Source organism: Siniperca chuatsi, linkage group LG6 (genome assembly GCF_020085105.1).
Source record: "Siniperca chuatsi isolate FFG_IHB_CAS linkage group LG6, ASM2008510v1, whole genome shotgun sequence".
Classification (NCBI taxonomy): domain Eukaryota; kingdom Metazoa; phylum Chordata; class Actinopteri; order Centrarchiformes; family Sinipercidae; genus Siniperca; species Siniperca chuatsi.
The window spans coordinates 3,494,291-3,508,424 of NC_058047.1; the positions used below are offsets into that span (position 1 = coordinate 3,494,291).

At 41.1% G+C, this 14,134-nt stretch overlaps 1 protein-coding gene across 1 annotated transcript; it reads right to left on the minus strand.

Annotated features, from left to right (window-relative positions):
- Positions 1–411: 411 nt before the first annotated feature.
- On the minus strand, positions 412–3,226 carry igfbp1a (insulin-like growth factor binding protein 1a). Its single transcript, XM_044200966.1, is given in 5 exon segments — positions 412–1,488; positions 1,490–1,597; positions 1,891–2,019; positions 2,340–2,509; positions 2,675–3,226. Coding segments are annotated over 5 exon segments (807 nt in total). The 5' UTR covers positions 3,057–3,226; the 3' UTR covers positions 412–1,470.
- Between the last annotated feature and the right edge of the window lie 10,908 nt (positions 3,227–14,134).

Below are 14,134 nucleotides of genomic sequence, written 5' to 3' on the forward strand. Positions count from 1 at the left end.
CAGGCTCCCCTCAGTCTTGGAATGTGTCAATAAGGATAAAGCAAAGATTCAATTTGTAAAGAATAAAAATAAATCTGGTGGTGCCAGGCAGGCTGGCAGTGGGCACGAGAGGTTGAGGCGAATTCCTGTGCCCGACCAAGGCAAACAGAGAGCGGGTCAAAAGGCAGAGCAGAGCTGCATATCCACGCGAACTGTCTAAAGTTAGACAAGGACCTCCACTTTAGATCGCCGTGATAACACTGCACACAAACACACCAAATATAGAAAATGTGGTCCAGGAGTGCATCTACACACAGACTTTCAAAATCAAGTCCCGATGAAGTTGTTATGATTCTTATGCTTTGCCACCTATGGATGTTTGTGCACAAAATAAACCTGCCTGAGGTGAAAGAGAGGCCAGGAGCGCATAGCTGAGGTTAATGTTTTTATTAAATATATCACCTTTTTTCTTACATTACATCTCAATTACAAAAGTGTACATACACACGAGTGAACAGTTAGTCACTTTGGAATAGACTCACATAAACAATAATTCTCAATCCAACAGCAGCATGTAGATAGAGCAGAGCCGTCACACGTCAGGGTTTGCTGTGGGACTCGCTCTTTGTGGTCATGTGTTCTTGGTCAGAGAGAACAGCAACATACAAAGTAAAATAGCAAGTCTTTTTTGACAGATACATCAACACAACTGACAGCAGACACATAAATATTAGAGGTAGGTTAATGTAGAAATACCCGTCTGAGAGGCGGTGCAGGGAGGCACCACCTGTCATGCTATCTGCAACCCCATGGAACCATGGGAAATGTTTTCTGAGACTTTTTAAGGATTCCCGACTGAGAGTTTTGCATTCACTGACAAGAGCTGATCATGTGTCACATCAGAACAAAAAGAAAATAACAAGAAAAAGGACATAACGATGGCAACAATGTGAAAATGAATCAGAAAAACATTTAGAAATACTTCTAAATGACATTTGGTCACTCAGTGCTTTTGTTCTTGCTTGGTTTGTCACAAACCAAACCTCCAGACAACTCCTTAAGGGTAGAGAGAGCTCAACTCAGCAGTGGAGTTACTCAGGGCCAAGATACATATATACACTTTATACACCCATAAAAATAATAATAATAATATAATAACAATAAGGCAAATAATTATATAAATACGCATAGAATAATTACAAATAACAAATAAATGGAAATAAAATTGAAATAAATAAGGCTGAAGAGTAGAAGTAAATGCACAAATATTAAAATCTCCTTTTCAGAAAAACAAAAATAGATTTTTTTTCTCTTTGGGACGGGTGTGTGCAGAGGAGGGAGGGAGGGGTTCAGGGTGGTTGGGACCCACAGCCCCGCAAAGACAGTGTACCTGAATTAAACACCACCATGGACAAGATCAATAAATAAACAGCTATCAAAAAGGAAAAATCAGTGGCTTGCTTCTTCTTCTTTTTTTTTGTGAGATCTGCATCAGTGGTTGATCTCTTTAAGGGCACTCGGCGTCTGCAGGCAGGTCGGTCGAACCTAAAATCTTCTTGCCGTTCCAGGAATTCACACACCAGCATCGACCCTTCTGTCCGTCCAGAGAGGATTCACACTGCAGAGAAACAGAAACCATTTTATTTAACTGCTTTCATTTTTCATTTCACATGTATGGTCATGCAGCACTAACTGGGTGACATCACACTTGAACAAAAAAAACACACTCTGAGGTGCAAACTGAACAAATCCCTGCCTGCAACACCCACTCACCCACACACAATCATTTTAAAGCTGTGGTTGACATAATCTTGGCTACACAGTCTCACACGCAACTTGGTGAGATTCTTTCATGCTGAGTGGAGTCATGAATCCATCCCCAAAAAGCATACAAACAATGAAGATGCCAACCTGTTTGGGTTTATAAAGCCCGTGTTTGTCACAGTTGGGGAGGTAGAATCTGGTTAATTTGTCTCCTAATTTCTGCTGGGATTTGGCAATCTTGTCCAAGGCTCTCTGCAGCTCAACGTGACAGGGCCCCTGTAGAGAGGAAACATGTGAGAGAAGGGTTAACTGAGTTCTGTACCTGCACAGTGCCAACACACAGAATTAATAATCAACACTGCTTCATTATCAGCAAGCACGTGGGCTGACATCAAACTGCATGTAAAACTTGTAATAACAAGCATCCCCATCCCCTCTTTTCATCTCCATCAGCTCTTCAAACAGCACACGAGCTCCCCCTTCTGGTGCTCTAGTCCCCTCCACCAAACCTCCCCAAAAACTTTTAGCACACATATTGCACACAGAGGATTTCACAGAATCCACGCTATGATACTGAAACAGCGTTTGGGTCTTACCTGTTCAACCAGTTTCTTGCGGATGGCGATGAGCTTGGCTTTCATGCTCTCCTGAGTGTCGGCAGCAGCCCTCGGGTCGTAAGGCTTACTGTGGCCGGGGAGGTAGTGGCTGGAGCCGGGGTCCGAGACGATGGCTGCGTTCTCCATCTCATCCTCTGGCTCTCCCTGATCTGGAGAGGGGAATTGAATGAATGTGAAGCGGGACTGACTGATTGTAGGCCTAACTGTAAATGACTTCAGAATAGACTAGTCAAGTGTTTTGGGGGATTGTAATAATGAGGATTTGCGGGATGTGGTAAAACACAGATGTCTAAACGTGGAGGTTATAGGCCTACCTTGTGTCTGGGGCTCAGGGGTCGGCTCGGGCTCAGTGCTCTCCGTGCACACGGCTTGTCCCCGGGTGAGGGAGTGCAGCGGCCGGGGGTCGCCGGGTCTCGGGGTGCACCTCAGTCCGCTGCCGCACGGCGCCGTGTAGATTCCGCACAGCTCCCCAGCCGCCAGGGCGCAGGCGAGGCAGCATCCACAGCCGGGCTCCCGCAACACCTCGGCGCATCCGGGCGCCACCGTTGGACACTGGCTCAGCTTCTCCGGAGTGCACGCGGCGCATCGGATCGGCTCTGGCCCCACCACCGGGGACCCCAGCGTCCCTGTGGCCAGCACTGAGCACACCGCTGCCACCACGATGTGCTTCAGATATAATCCACCCATGGCCAACATAGTGAGCTGGATACTAAATATAGAATATTAAATGTAGAGCAAGGCAGAGAGAATAATCAAAGGTAAAAGCCGGATTCCCGCGGTTCTTGCTCAGTTGTGTCTTTCGTTTGATTTTGGGAAAATGTCTAACTGTGCGTTGAGCGCAGCCGTATTTATAGCCGGGTCCTCTGTGAGTGTTTGACGCATCGGCGTTATGAATGATTTCTGAAAAGAAGGTGTGATGATACGAAGGGCTCTGATTGGCCCGTCTATGTCCGGTCAGGCAGCTCATTTGAATACAACAATCAAGTCAATATTTATTTTGGAACAGGCCGTGCTGGCACGTATAGCTGCCGAGTGACGACACCAGTGTTTGATGTTGCAATCAAGGAGCCCCCTTTTCTCACCCGGGTGCTACACTAAACGACTTCACCCTACACTGCCAGATTAAAGTAACAACACAGATGCTGTAGATTCTTTGTTTTCAGAACTTGAAATGAGAATAAGTTCACACAGCGTCACTCGGGAGCTGATTTAATCGATTTCAGAGGTGAAACAGTTCCTTGTGTTCTGGTCTGACACAAATGGGCTCCTCTCTTGAGGAACAGCGTTGTCTATTCATGCGTGTTTTCCAACAGCCTAATAGTCCTCTCTTACACAACTTTGGGAAAAACTAATAATGAGCGCTAATTACGCACACCCACGTGCGGCGCGCTGAGAGCCCGCTGCAGAGGGATAATAAAACCAACTTTCAGAAATAGCTGCGGCAAATGAGGGTCACCGTTTACGCCAGTGAGTCAAGGGCTCTGGACCCTGTGGTATGTGATCCCTCTCTGTCTCTCACGCGCGCAATGAAGCCGGCTTTGGGCTCAGTCCAGGAGATGTCCAGTTGTAATTACCCGTTTCCTGGAACAATAATAGACCAAAGCTCTGAATGGGGGCTGCGCTGACATGACCACAGACACGTCTCTCGCTTCGCCACTCTCCTGGGGGGTTTGATGGTCCCACAGTGGGCAACGTGCACGTTTTCACGGCTTGCTGCAAGACATTTGGTGTCCTGTCACTGCTGACTCCAGACGGCCATGTGATAATGTTCCCCTCATTTGCAAAATGGCTAAAAAAAGACTCTCAGTGCATACTCCCCCTTCATTTCTCTAAATTTCATTCCCCCACTAATCTACTTTCACATGAATTAATTAATTAATTAATTACCTCCTCATATCACTTTTTCTGATACAATGGGCTTCATTGTGTGATCGGCTCCATGCAATTGCTTTATATGATTGCATCATCTGTCAACTGGTGTTAACAGTAACTCTCACGTGATGCCCAGACTTGTATTCCTCAAAACTCCGGGCTAAATAAAGCTTTTAGTGTAATCTGATGTGGCGTGCTTTCTAGACCCACTACCCTCCATGGCATGCTGACATCATCTGTGTTTAGGGGCTTTCAGTCCACTTACAAAGCAATAGTGCAGGTTACTAACAGTGGTGGAGAGTAATTAAGTACATTTACTCAAGTACTGTATTTAAGTACAATTTAGGTTCTTAGGCCTATTTAAATTGAGTATTCCCATTTTCTGCCACTTAATACTTCTATTTCACTACTGCACTTCACATTTATCGGACAGCTACAGTTACTTTGTAGATTATGACTTTCATTTCAAAGATCTGATTAGTTAATAAAATATAATGCATTATTATAGATTTGACTACCCAACAATATATATAAGTAGTTAAAATGAGCACTTGGATCATTACAATGCATCAATAATAATAATCGAGTAGGCCTAATGTAGTACATTTAGCCTCATATAACAAGGAGTCATTCTGCAAAATTACTATTTTCATTTTTGGTACTTTAAGTACATTTTGCTGGTGGTATAATGACGTTATATACTGTTGGGCAGTTTAATCTGCATCAATGCATCATATTTTAAAAGCTTGTCATACATTTAGTTTGTAAAATGTTAATCAGCAAATAACTATCAGAATCAGAAATCCTTTATTGATCCCCGAGGGGAAACTCTTTTGTCACAGCAGCTCACTGTCACGTCAGTGCACACAGGGATAGAAGTACTAAGCAAAATATATAAATATATATATATATATATATATATATATATATATATATATATATATATATATATATATATATATATAATACACTACTATAATACAGGTCAGAAAATGAATTAAGTACCAAGTGGGTATAAGTATAAGTATAAAATAAGTGTGAAGTACAAAGTGGGTTTACCGGTTGATGACAATAATAGGTATAAAGTAATAGTGCATGAACTGTCAAGTGTAGCCTATTAATATTATAATGAGACAGAGGATATTGCACAGCAGTAATAGAAGTATGAATAAATATCAATAAATAGGGAATTTTAAACTGAAAAGAGTATATTGCACAGGGGTAACACAGGATATTGCACAATTATGTCAAGTATTGCAGAGATGTAATGATCAATGTCCAGTTTAATGACTTAGGGTCATAAAGACTGACGCAGGCAGGAATGACTTCCTGTGGCGCTCTGTGGTGCTTTTTGGGGGGATGAGTCTTCCGCTGGAGGTGCTCCTTTGTTTGACCAGCACGTCATGGAGCGGGTGGGAGACACTGTCCAAGATGGCGTGTAGTTTGGCCAGCATCCTCCTCTCTGACACCACCGCCAGAGAGTCCAGCTCCACCCCCACAATGTCACCGGCCTTACGGATCAGTTTGTTGAGTCTGTTAGCGTCCACTACCCTCAGCCTGCTGCCCCAGCATGCAGCAGCATACAGGATAGCACTGGCCACCACAGACTCCTAGAACATCTATGTTTTATAGCTGTCAGATACATGTAGTGGAGTAAAAAGTACAATAATTCCCTCTGAAATGTTGTGGAGTTGAAGTATAAAGTTGCATAAAATGGATATGATCAACCTGAATAAATGTACTTACTGTAGTTACTTTGCACCACTGCACTCTGTATGGGGCTAGTCTGCATAATGAGTACTTTTACTTTAGCAACTAGTGACTATAGCTCTGAAGTAGACATATGCAGATGCATACTATGGAAAATCTCCAGTAAAGTAAAAGTACCTTAAATTGCCCTTAAGTACAGTATTTAAATACATTTACTTCATGTAGTTACTTTCCACCACTGCACCCTGAATAGTCTGCATATTGGGTACTAATTATTAAGTGCATACTGCTGATAACCGTTGTGTACTGATAGACTTTTAACATTGTGGCATTACTGCTTTTACATAAGTAAAGAACTGTTCACTTTTCCACCACTGCTGACTGAAAGCCATTGAAAGTCATTAGCTGCTTAAAGGGTTGGTCTGTATATTTTTAACCATATCAATTACAGATAAGATGTTAGAGTTGGAGTTCTAGAGGGAATCTGAAAATATAAGCCAGTTTCCAAACACTTCTGGTGAAAAGAAAACCTATAAAAACAAACAAACATGAAAACATGCCTAACCTTTGGGAGATTAGGTTGTTGCCTAGTGTTAGTATGTGTTTTCACAGACCTGTCATACAATTTGGAGGTGATATCAGGTTCCAATACTGCGTTCCTGCTTTTGTTTTTCCCCACTTAGAATAGTTAATCCCTTAATATCAATTTCCCCCTCTTATTTCCCCTTAAGTAGCTTTAAGGATGCAAAAATCATCTTATGCCACACTGTCTGACCAACCCAGTTTAACGGCAGTTCGTGAAACTGTCGCGAAATTTAATCTATAGCCTACATGGACACGAATTTTCCATTTTTTTGTGACACTCAGCACGACTTTTAAACTAATAATGAAGGACGTAGTGTAAAGAGCGACAAAGTCCTGCAGGGAGGAGGTCGAGGTGGATGAATGGATGTGTCAAACGCAGGACTTTCACACGGGAGACCAGGTTTCGTTTCCTCGTCAACCCCATGTGACCCAGTTTTGGTGCCTAAACCTAACCAAGCTGCGACCGTCACCTGATGGCTCTCAGCAAGCTTTATTTTGAAAGTCTAATCGGACGTTGCATATTTCTTATTGCTAACTTGACTGCAAAAAAAGAAAAAGAAAAAGTGGGCCAGGTACGAACGATACTTCCAAATGAACATTAGTTTGAAGTGCTGAGTGTCACGAGAAAAATGGAAAATCCGTGTCCATGTACACGAATCCTATAGATTACATTTCGTGAATATTTCACGAACAGCTGTGATACACATCTCATACTGTGTATTCTGTACAATCTTGTTGCAGCTCTTCATTTAAGATATATGAAGTTTACACTGAAATATTCTAACAGACTGCATGCTTTAATATCCGTACCATTTCATCAAGTGGAAGTATTTTGTGCTTCATTTTATAGGCTACACATTTACCCAAAATTCAGTCTCATGTATGTGTGATCTCAGCTAGAATTTAGAATAAAGTTCTGTGGGTTTGAACGAAGTTTGGCTGCCTGCACAACATGCCTTTGTAATGACTGACCTACCAGCGGGACAGTTGGGTCTAAGGGTTTAAGAGGAAATAGGCTGCATTTAGTCCATTCTATTAATAAAACATGTGATGTGTGCAGCCCATACACTATGTCCTAAAGGATGTCCAAATGTTTGTTTTTTCTCACTCTCACTGAACAGGAAGTCCTTTAATGCATAACTGAACGGCCCCATTCTCATCATGAAAACATTAGTTTACTGTGGGGAAAATGGGCCATTTACTCAAGTACTGTACTTCAATACGCTTTTGAAGTACTTGTATTTCACTTACAGTAAATACATTAAAACATACATTTTACAGTAAAAACATGTTTGTTCATAAATATATTGTCATAGATTTTATGACATTACATGCTGTTGGAGGCCAACGTATCCAACAGTTTAAAAGGGGTAAAATTTGGTTCCATCTTGACCAGCTACAACACTGAAATGCTGCTTACATCTGGTATATCTGGTAAGTGTCCAAAACACGAGGTCCACTTACTTAGCTATTTCTGAAACTTTCAACCATATGGCATAAACTTCTTCAGCAAATGGAACTTGCTCGTGTGTCATCACGTGACCTGTGTCCCCACGAGGACACAGACATAACACAGACTGAATCTCCACACTCATGCTGCTTACATGTTAGTGCACCACACTATATACTGTGCAGTGATATAACACTCAGTGGTGGAGGAGGTATTTAGATGCTTTACTTGAGTAAAAGTAGCAATATAACAGTGTAAAAATATTATTATTATTGTTATTATTTCTGATACAGTAATGTGTATAGCATTATAGTACAGTTTGGGTAGTTTAATGTTTAACAATGCAAACAATCAGCTAATAACTATAGGTGTCAGATAAATGTAGTGGAGTAAAAAGTACATTATTTTTCCTCTGAAATATGGTGAAGTAGAAGTATAAAGTAGCCGTAAAATGGAAATACTCAATTCAAGTACCTTTAAAGTTTACTTAGGAACAGTACTTAAGTAAATGTTACTTTCCACCACTGTGCTCTGTAGGAGGCTAGTCTGCATACTTTTACGTTTATGTAATAGTAAAGTGTATATTGCTGTTAATGCGGGACTTTTATCTGCAAATGAGCCATTTTACATTGTGGTACTGCTACTTTTCTTAAGTAAAGAATCTAAATGCTTGTTCCACCACTGCTAATTTATCTGCTAAAATAGTGGCCAGACAGTCATTGAAGTGTAATTTTACAGCTACAGTCACATGTTTCCTAAGGTACATGCAGTACATTTGGCTCAGTCTGTCCTCAGTTGAACTGCAGTCTGTGTCCTTGTGAGGGAAGTGGTTTCCAGGGACCCTGGGAGCTGGAACATGGCTTGGATGATGCATTGCAGGCCATTTATTCTCATTTCACCCAAATGTTCAGCTCTACTTTTTATAGACTAAACTTAAGATAAAAAATGGTTTGTAAAGGCCTCCACTCCTGTGCAAAGTCTGTCTGTCTGCCACATCTTATGATATGGCCTCATATGGCTGACTGACTGCTGAGGTAAAGCATAGCATGGGATCATCTGTGTAATTAGCAGGTTGATGTAAAGACGGAGAGACATGAGGGATTAAAACATGCGAGGTATTCTCATGGAGGAGCCACATGTGGTAGCTGACATGTTGTTTGAGTTTTGTTTTGTGCTGTCCGATCAGAGGGGCAGAGTGGTCAAACAGAACAGTTATCTCAGGTCAGGGGCAGCCCTACTTTTTCAAAAACACATGTACACAGCAGGATCCATCAGAGCCCTGAGACCCCGACCACAAAGTCCCTGTATGGTTGCTGCAGGGTTTATGTTTGGGAGCGCGATGATAAGCAGGATTTTCCATCTCTTTCAGATGTCACATGATGCAGATCAAACAGCGCTTGGCATTGAACGTCCCGAGACTGGAATGTTTACCTTTGACAAGAGCACCGGGAAAACAGTCTTGTTGTCTCAGGAGCTGCTCACACCCACACACATACACGCAAGCACGCACACACGCACACACACACACACACAAATACTCACCCTCCAGGTTTCATTTATGGTGATTTAAACCTTGCCCTATGGAGGGCGTCAAAAGGGGGGTATCTAGGACAGATGAGCTCAGAAAAACAGGGTTGTTTGAAATCACACCCACAGAAGGAATGCACACCTGCATGAATACTACACAGGCCGACACCCAGAGGCTCTCTGAGGTTAACGTATATATGTACCTCCGTCAGGTTCAACAGAGTCAGGTGTAATAGAGGTTATTAAACAAGATGATTATGTAGCATGTTTTACTACAGATTGGGGTGCCACTTTTTAAGATGGCATACATTAAAGTTTATAAGTTGTAACAAATGGCCTTATTATTGTTTTATTAATCATGTTTTAATGTTGACAAAACAATCACACCACGAGGTCCATTCAGTTGCTGTTCCTGAGCTTTCGATCGTATCACATAATCTTGCACAGCAGATGGAGTTTGCACAGTTGTCGTGAAATTTTAGATGTTCAAATTTCCATTTTCTGGGCACTTAAAGAACTTCTCGTCCATGTTAAAAGCAGCGACTGAAAGTTTATTCCTGATCATAAAAACAGCAGCTGACAAAACAATCTTACCATTTGCTGAGGAAGATCATGTGATAGAAAGCTCCAGAACAGCTATTAAATGGACCTTGTGGTGGGATTGTTTTGTCAACTGTCATTACAGCTGGAGACTTGGGACCAAAAATAACTGCTGTGACACTTGACTTATATGAGACTTGTTGCCCTAAAGACTTGATTTTACCTGAGACTTGAAAGCAAAACCATTAAAGTGGCTAAAGTGGTAAACCTTTACTGGTCAGCATTCAAAGACTTTCCAGACTTGGAGCTTGACTTGAAATGAGTTAATGAAGACCTGTAACTTGACTTGGCCTTGTTTGGAGAGAATTTAGATTTGACTTACCTCAACAGACCTAAACACACACACACACACACACACACACACACATATATATATATATATATATGTATAAATGCAGGTAAGTCACAAATAAAAGTTCACATGTTTCTCACTTTATAAGTCATCAGGTCAGCAGTTATAATTCAAAACTAATTGGTAAGTAGTAATAAATGGATGTTGATTCAGATGTTCCGCAGCTCTTTCTAGCAGGAAAGTGATTGAACGGTCCATTAAAGGGGCGTTTTGAATAATTAAAGAGATATTAGACAAAGCAGGTTATGCTGGTGGAGGAGCAACCCAAAAAAATCTTATTGGTTGTTAGAATTAAAATACTATTTATTAAGCATTAATAACCATTTGTTATTTTTTATGCTATTTTGATTTCTAAATGATCAGACGGTGGTACCAAGGCTGGCATCACAAGGTTTGTGGGTTAGAGAAAGCAAGGATTGGACACTGAGGTTATTGGACAACTTGGCCCACAGCGTGTAAAGTTTTAGGATTCAGTTTACATCAAAACACATGTATATGATTGCTGACATACTGGTGCAGATGGAGGCTCTGGTCTCTGGTCCCAGGACACGGCGGTGGCATGGTCTGGTTAACCTGTGTCCTCTCCCAGGGCTGAGAATCAGCAGCCAGGAATGTGATGTGAGTGGGCACAATGACGCTAATCCCCAGCAAAGTTGTTCTTTTTCTTCTCCTCTCCTTCTCACAAGATTTCCTTAATCGGATAATCCATGTCTTATTAAACAGGCAACGCAGATCATAGATTGAGGTCTGGGAGAAAAACACTGAAACAGAGCCGGGGTCATTCATGGAGGAGTCTCGGGACACTCTCACTGCTTTAATATTGTGAATGGTGGAAATTGATTTATTTGTTAGACCCCAGCACCTTGGCATGTTGTGTGATGCTTCACGTGTGTGTGTCTGTGTGTGACAGTGTGTTTCATGTGTTTTCAAATAAGTGTATATGTTTGTGAGCTTGTGATTGTACACTTGTGTGTGGGAAACCCAGGAAGTCCAGGCTCCCATGCGCCAGCATCCATTGTGTTTAGTTTCCTCCTCTCTGAGTGACTGTGTGTGTGTGTGTGTGTGTGTGTGTGTGTGTGTGTTTAGCTGCAGTGCTTCCCTCTCTAGTGGCTCTAATGAGAAGTAGGAGGAAGTCCAAGCCAGAGGATTGCACTTGGCAAAGCTAACTGGAAACAATCTCATGAATGGGTCAAGGGAGCTGTGTTGGTAGGATTGACCATTATTATGTCCCCATGCAAGAAAATTAAGTTTTTCATCCAAACTCACCGTTACTTTACTCACCTTCCTCCTTTTTCCTTCCATCAGATACGTGTCTGAAGATCCTTTCTTCATTTACAAAAGAACAGTGTGTCCAGAACATGCACATCAAAGAAATCACTGCAGTAAATAGAGACTGAAAGATCATATACAGTGAGGAAGAGCTACAGTCTGATAAACACTGGTGGGGTGTACAGTCGCCACTCTTTGTAATGTCGACTGTATAGACTCTCTTTGGCAACACTTCCCTTCACTTTCAACTTCATTGTCTGCAAGAGGGGGAAATAATTGTGCCACATGGAATTACATTGGAAGAAAGTGTATTTTTGTACATTTTTTACTCATCATTACAAGCACATAATGAACTTCAGATGAACATTTTCAGACACCATAAAACATGTTTTCCCTCAACTCTAGTGGTGTCTGGCTGCGTCGATAGTTTTGGTTGTGCTAAAATTTGAGATATCTACTTCTGGCAACTTTCTAATTCTTTTTTTAATTCAAAACAAAGTTTGAAATCACTTTTGCCAAGACAGCATCATAAAAAGTTGCAGACAAAATAATCCAATACAATACTAAAATCAGATAACAATATCAAGACCAGAGACAATTACGAAAGTCATTTACCATAGAATTTAGATTCGTAAATTTCATTTCTTTTTGTAGATTATTGTGGCTGGACCAGAAATAATCTCTGTTTGTTCTTCATTGACAGATATGCGTCTTGTAATCTGAGATGTTTGCAAAATAAACTCTGAAATAAATGTCTTGCAACATGATGGAAGTTTGCACTCTGTTGACTTATGGACAGACATCTACAGCCAAAGCTGGAATAAAAAGCACAATGATGAGTGAGTAATTTGGTTAATTTGGTTAAATTTTCACTGTGATAAACAGAGTCCAACATGTGGGTTCATTGTGCTGATGTATTCAACAAATTACTTTAATCAAGAACCGGTAAAAAGGTGGCAGCGATTAGCCTTAGCCTCTCAGCTTCAAAAGAGAAACTGAATTTCAGTCCAAGTTTCTTCACAAGATTTTCAACATCTTGCTTGAAAGAAAGACATTTCATCAAGCCAAATACCAAGTTATCTATAAGAGATAAAAACTTCTATTGTCTTTGCCTGAGTCGTGACAATATCCACAATGTCTGTAGGCTTCCACCTTGCATTAGAAAATCTCATCACCTTTTGTCTGCATTCAACACAAGCTTGAGTTGAGACTCCAAAATATTAAAGGCAGACTGCAGTTTATGAATTTTTCATAAACAAATTTTTATTGTATCATTGTTTGTGTTTGTGAAATTAAAAAAAAAAATTAAATCACTGCTTTTAATCCACAGATATGTTAACAGTTAGTTTCTTTAGTAGAAACAGTCCATCAAAACTGTTTACAGGTCTGTGGATTATCCTTAGAAACCAAGATGTTTTTTCTGGAAAGATGTGCTGCTGTTTTTCTGTAAATTTTCAATACTTCCTTAAATACACTTCCATTTACCTCCATTGTATTGGAATGGAGGCAGTAACCTCAGAGACCAATATCTCAAAACCTATACTAATAAATCCAATCTGTGTGGCGAGATGCCAGTAAGGCCGAGAAGAAATATTTGTATTTTCATAATTTTGGTGATGGGACGTCCCGTGTCTGTGCAAAGATGAGTCTGTAGGTCAAAGTATTGTTGTCCAGATCTGTTATTCACAGAGTTCATCGGTTTACCTCAGGTCGCTGTGATCCACTCTGCTTCTGAAGTTATTATGACATTGTGCGCAGGTTTTAAGGTGTTTTCTCTCAGCTCGTCACATTCCATCAGCGTGGACGTTCAGACCAAACATGCAGGAGCAACAGGAGAAGGTTAGTAAGGGTCACTGCTGCTCTTACACAACATGGAGTTCATTGACTCTGGGTGTATCTGTGCTGATGTGCTTGCAGGGAAAACATAACATACAAGACAGAGAATAACACTCTTGCACTAGGGAAGTCCTTGATGAGAAACAATCTTGTGGGAGGATGTTTTTTCTCCACTAATCAGAAAAAGCAGTTTGTGTTTTTGGCTCCTGCTAGAGACCTCTAGGAAACGTTTGGTTTCACAACCTTGCAGAAGCTTTGTTGTGACACAAAATTTCTCAGAAGAACATTTTCAGTTCTGTACACTGAAATCATCTGAGAGCTCAATCCTTGCATATGGATTTGATCAAATCTAAAATGCAATCCTTCAGGATGAATCACGTGCTTTAACTCTAAACTCTGCTCTGTGACTGACAGAGTGAAGTCTTTGCGGGAGACTAAAAGTGGAGCAAACAGCCTGTACTCAGAACCAGCTCCAGATCCAGAACACTGGTCCTCCTCAGCTTGTAACCCCCAAGATTTCACAAGAAAAGTGACAATTTGAAAAACATCAGAAAAAATGATACCACTTTCAAC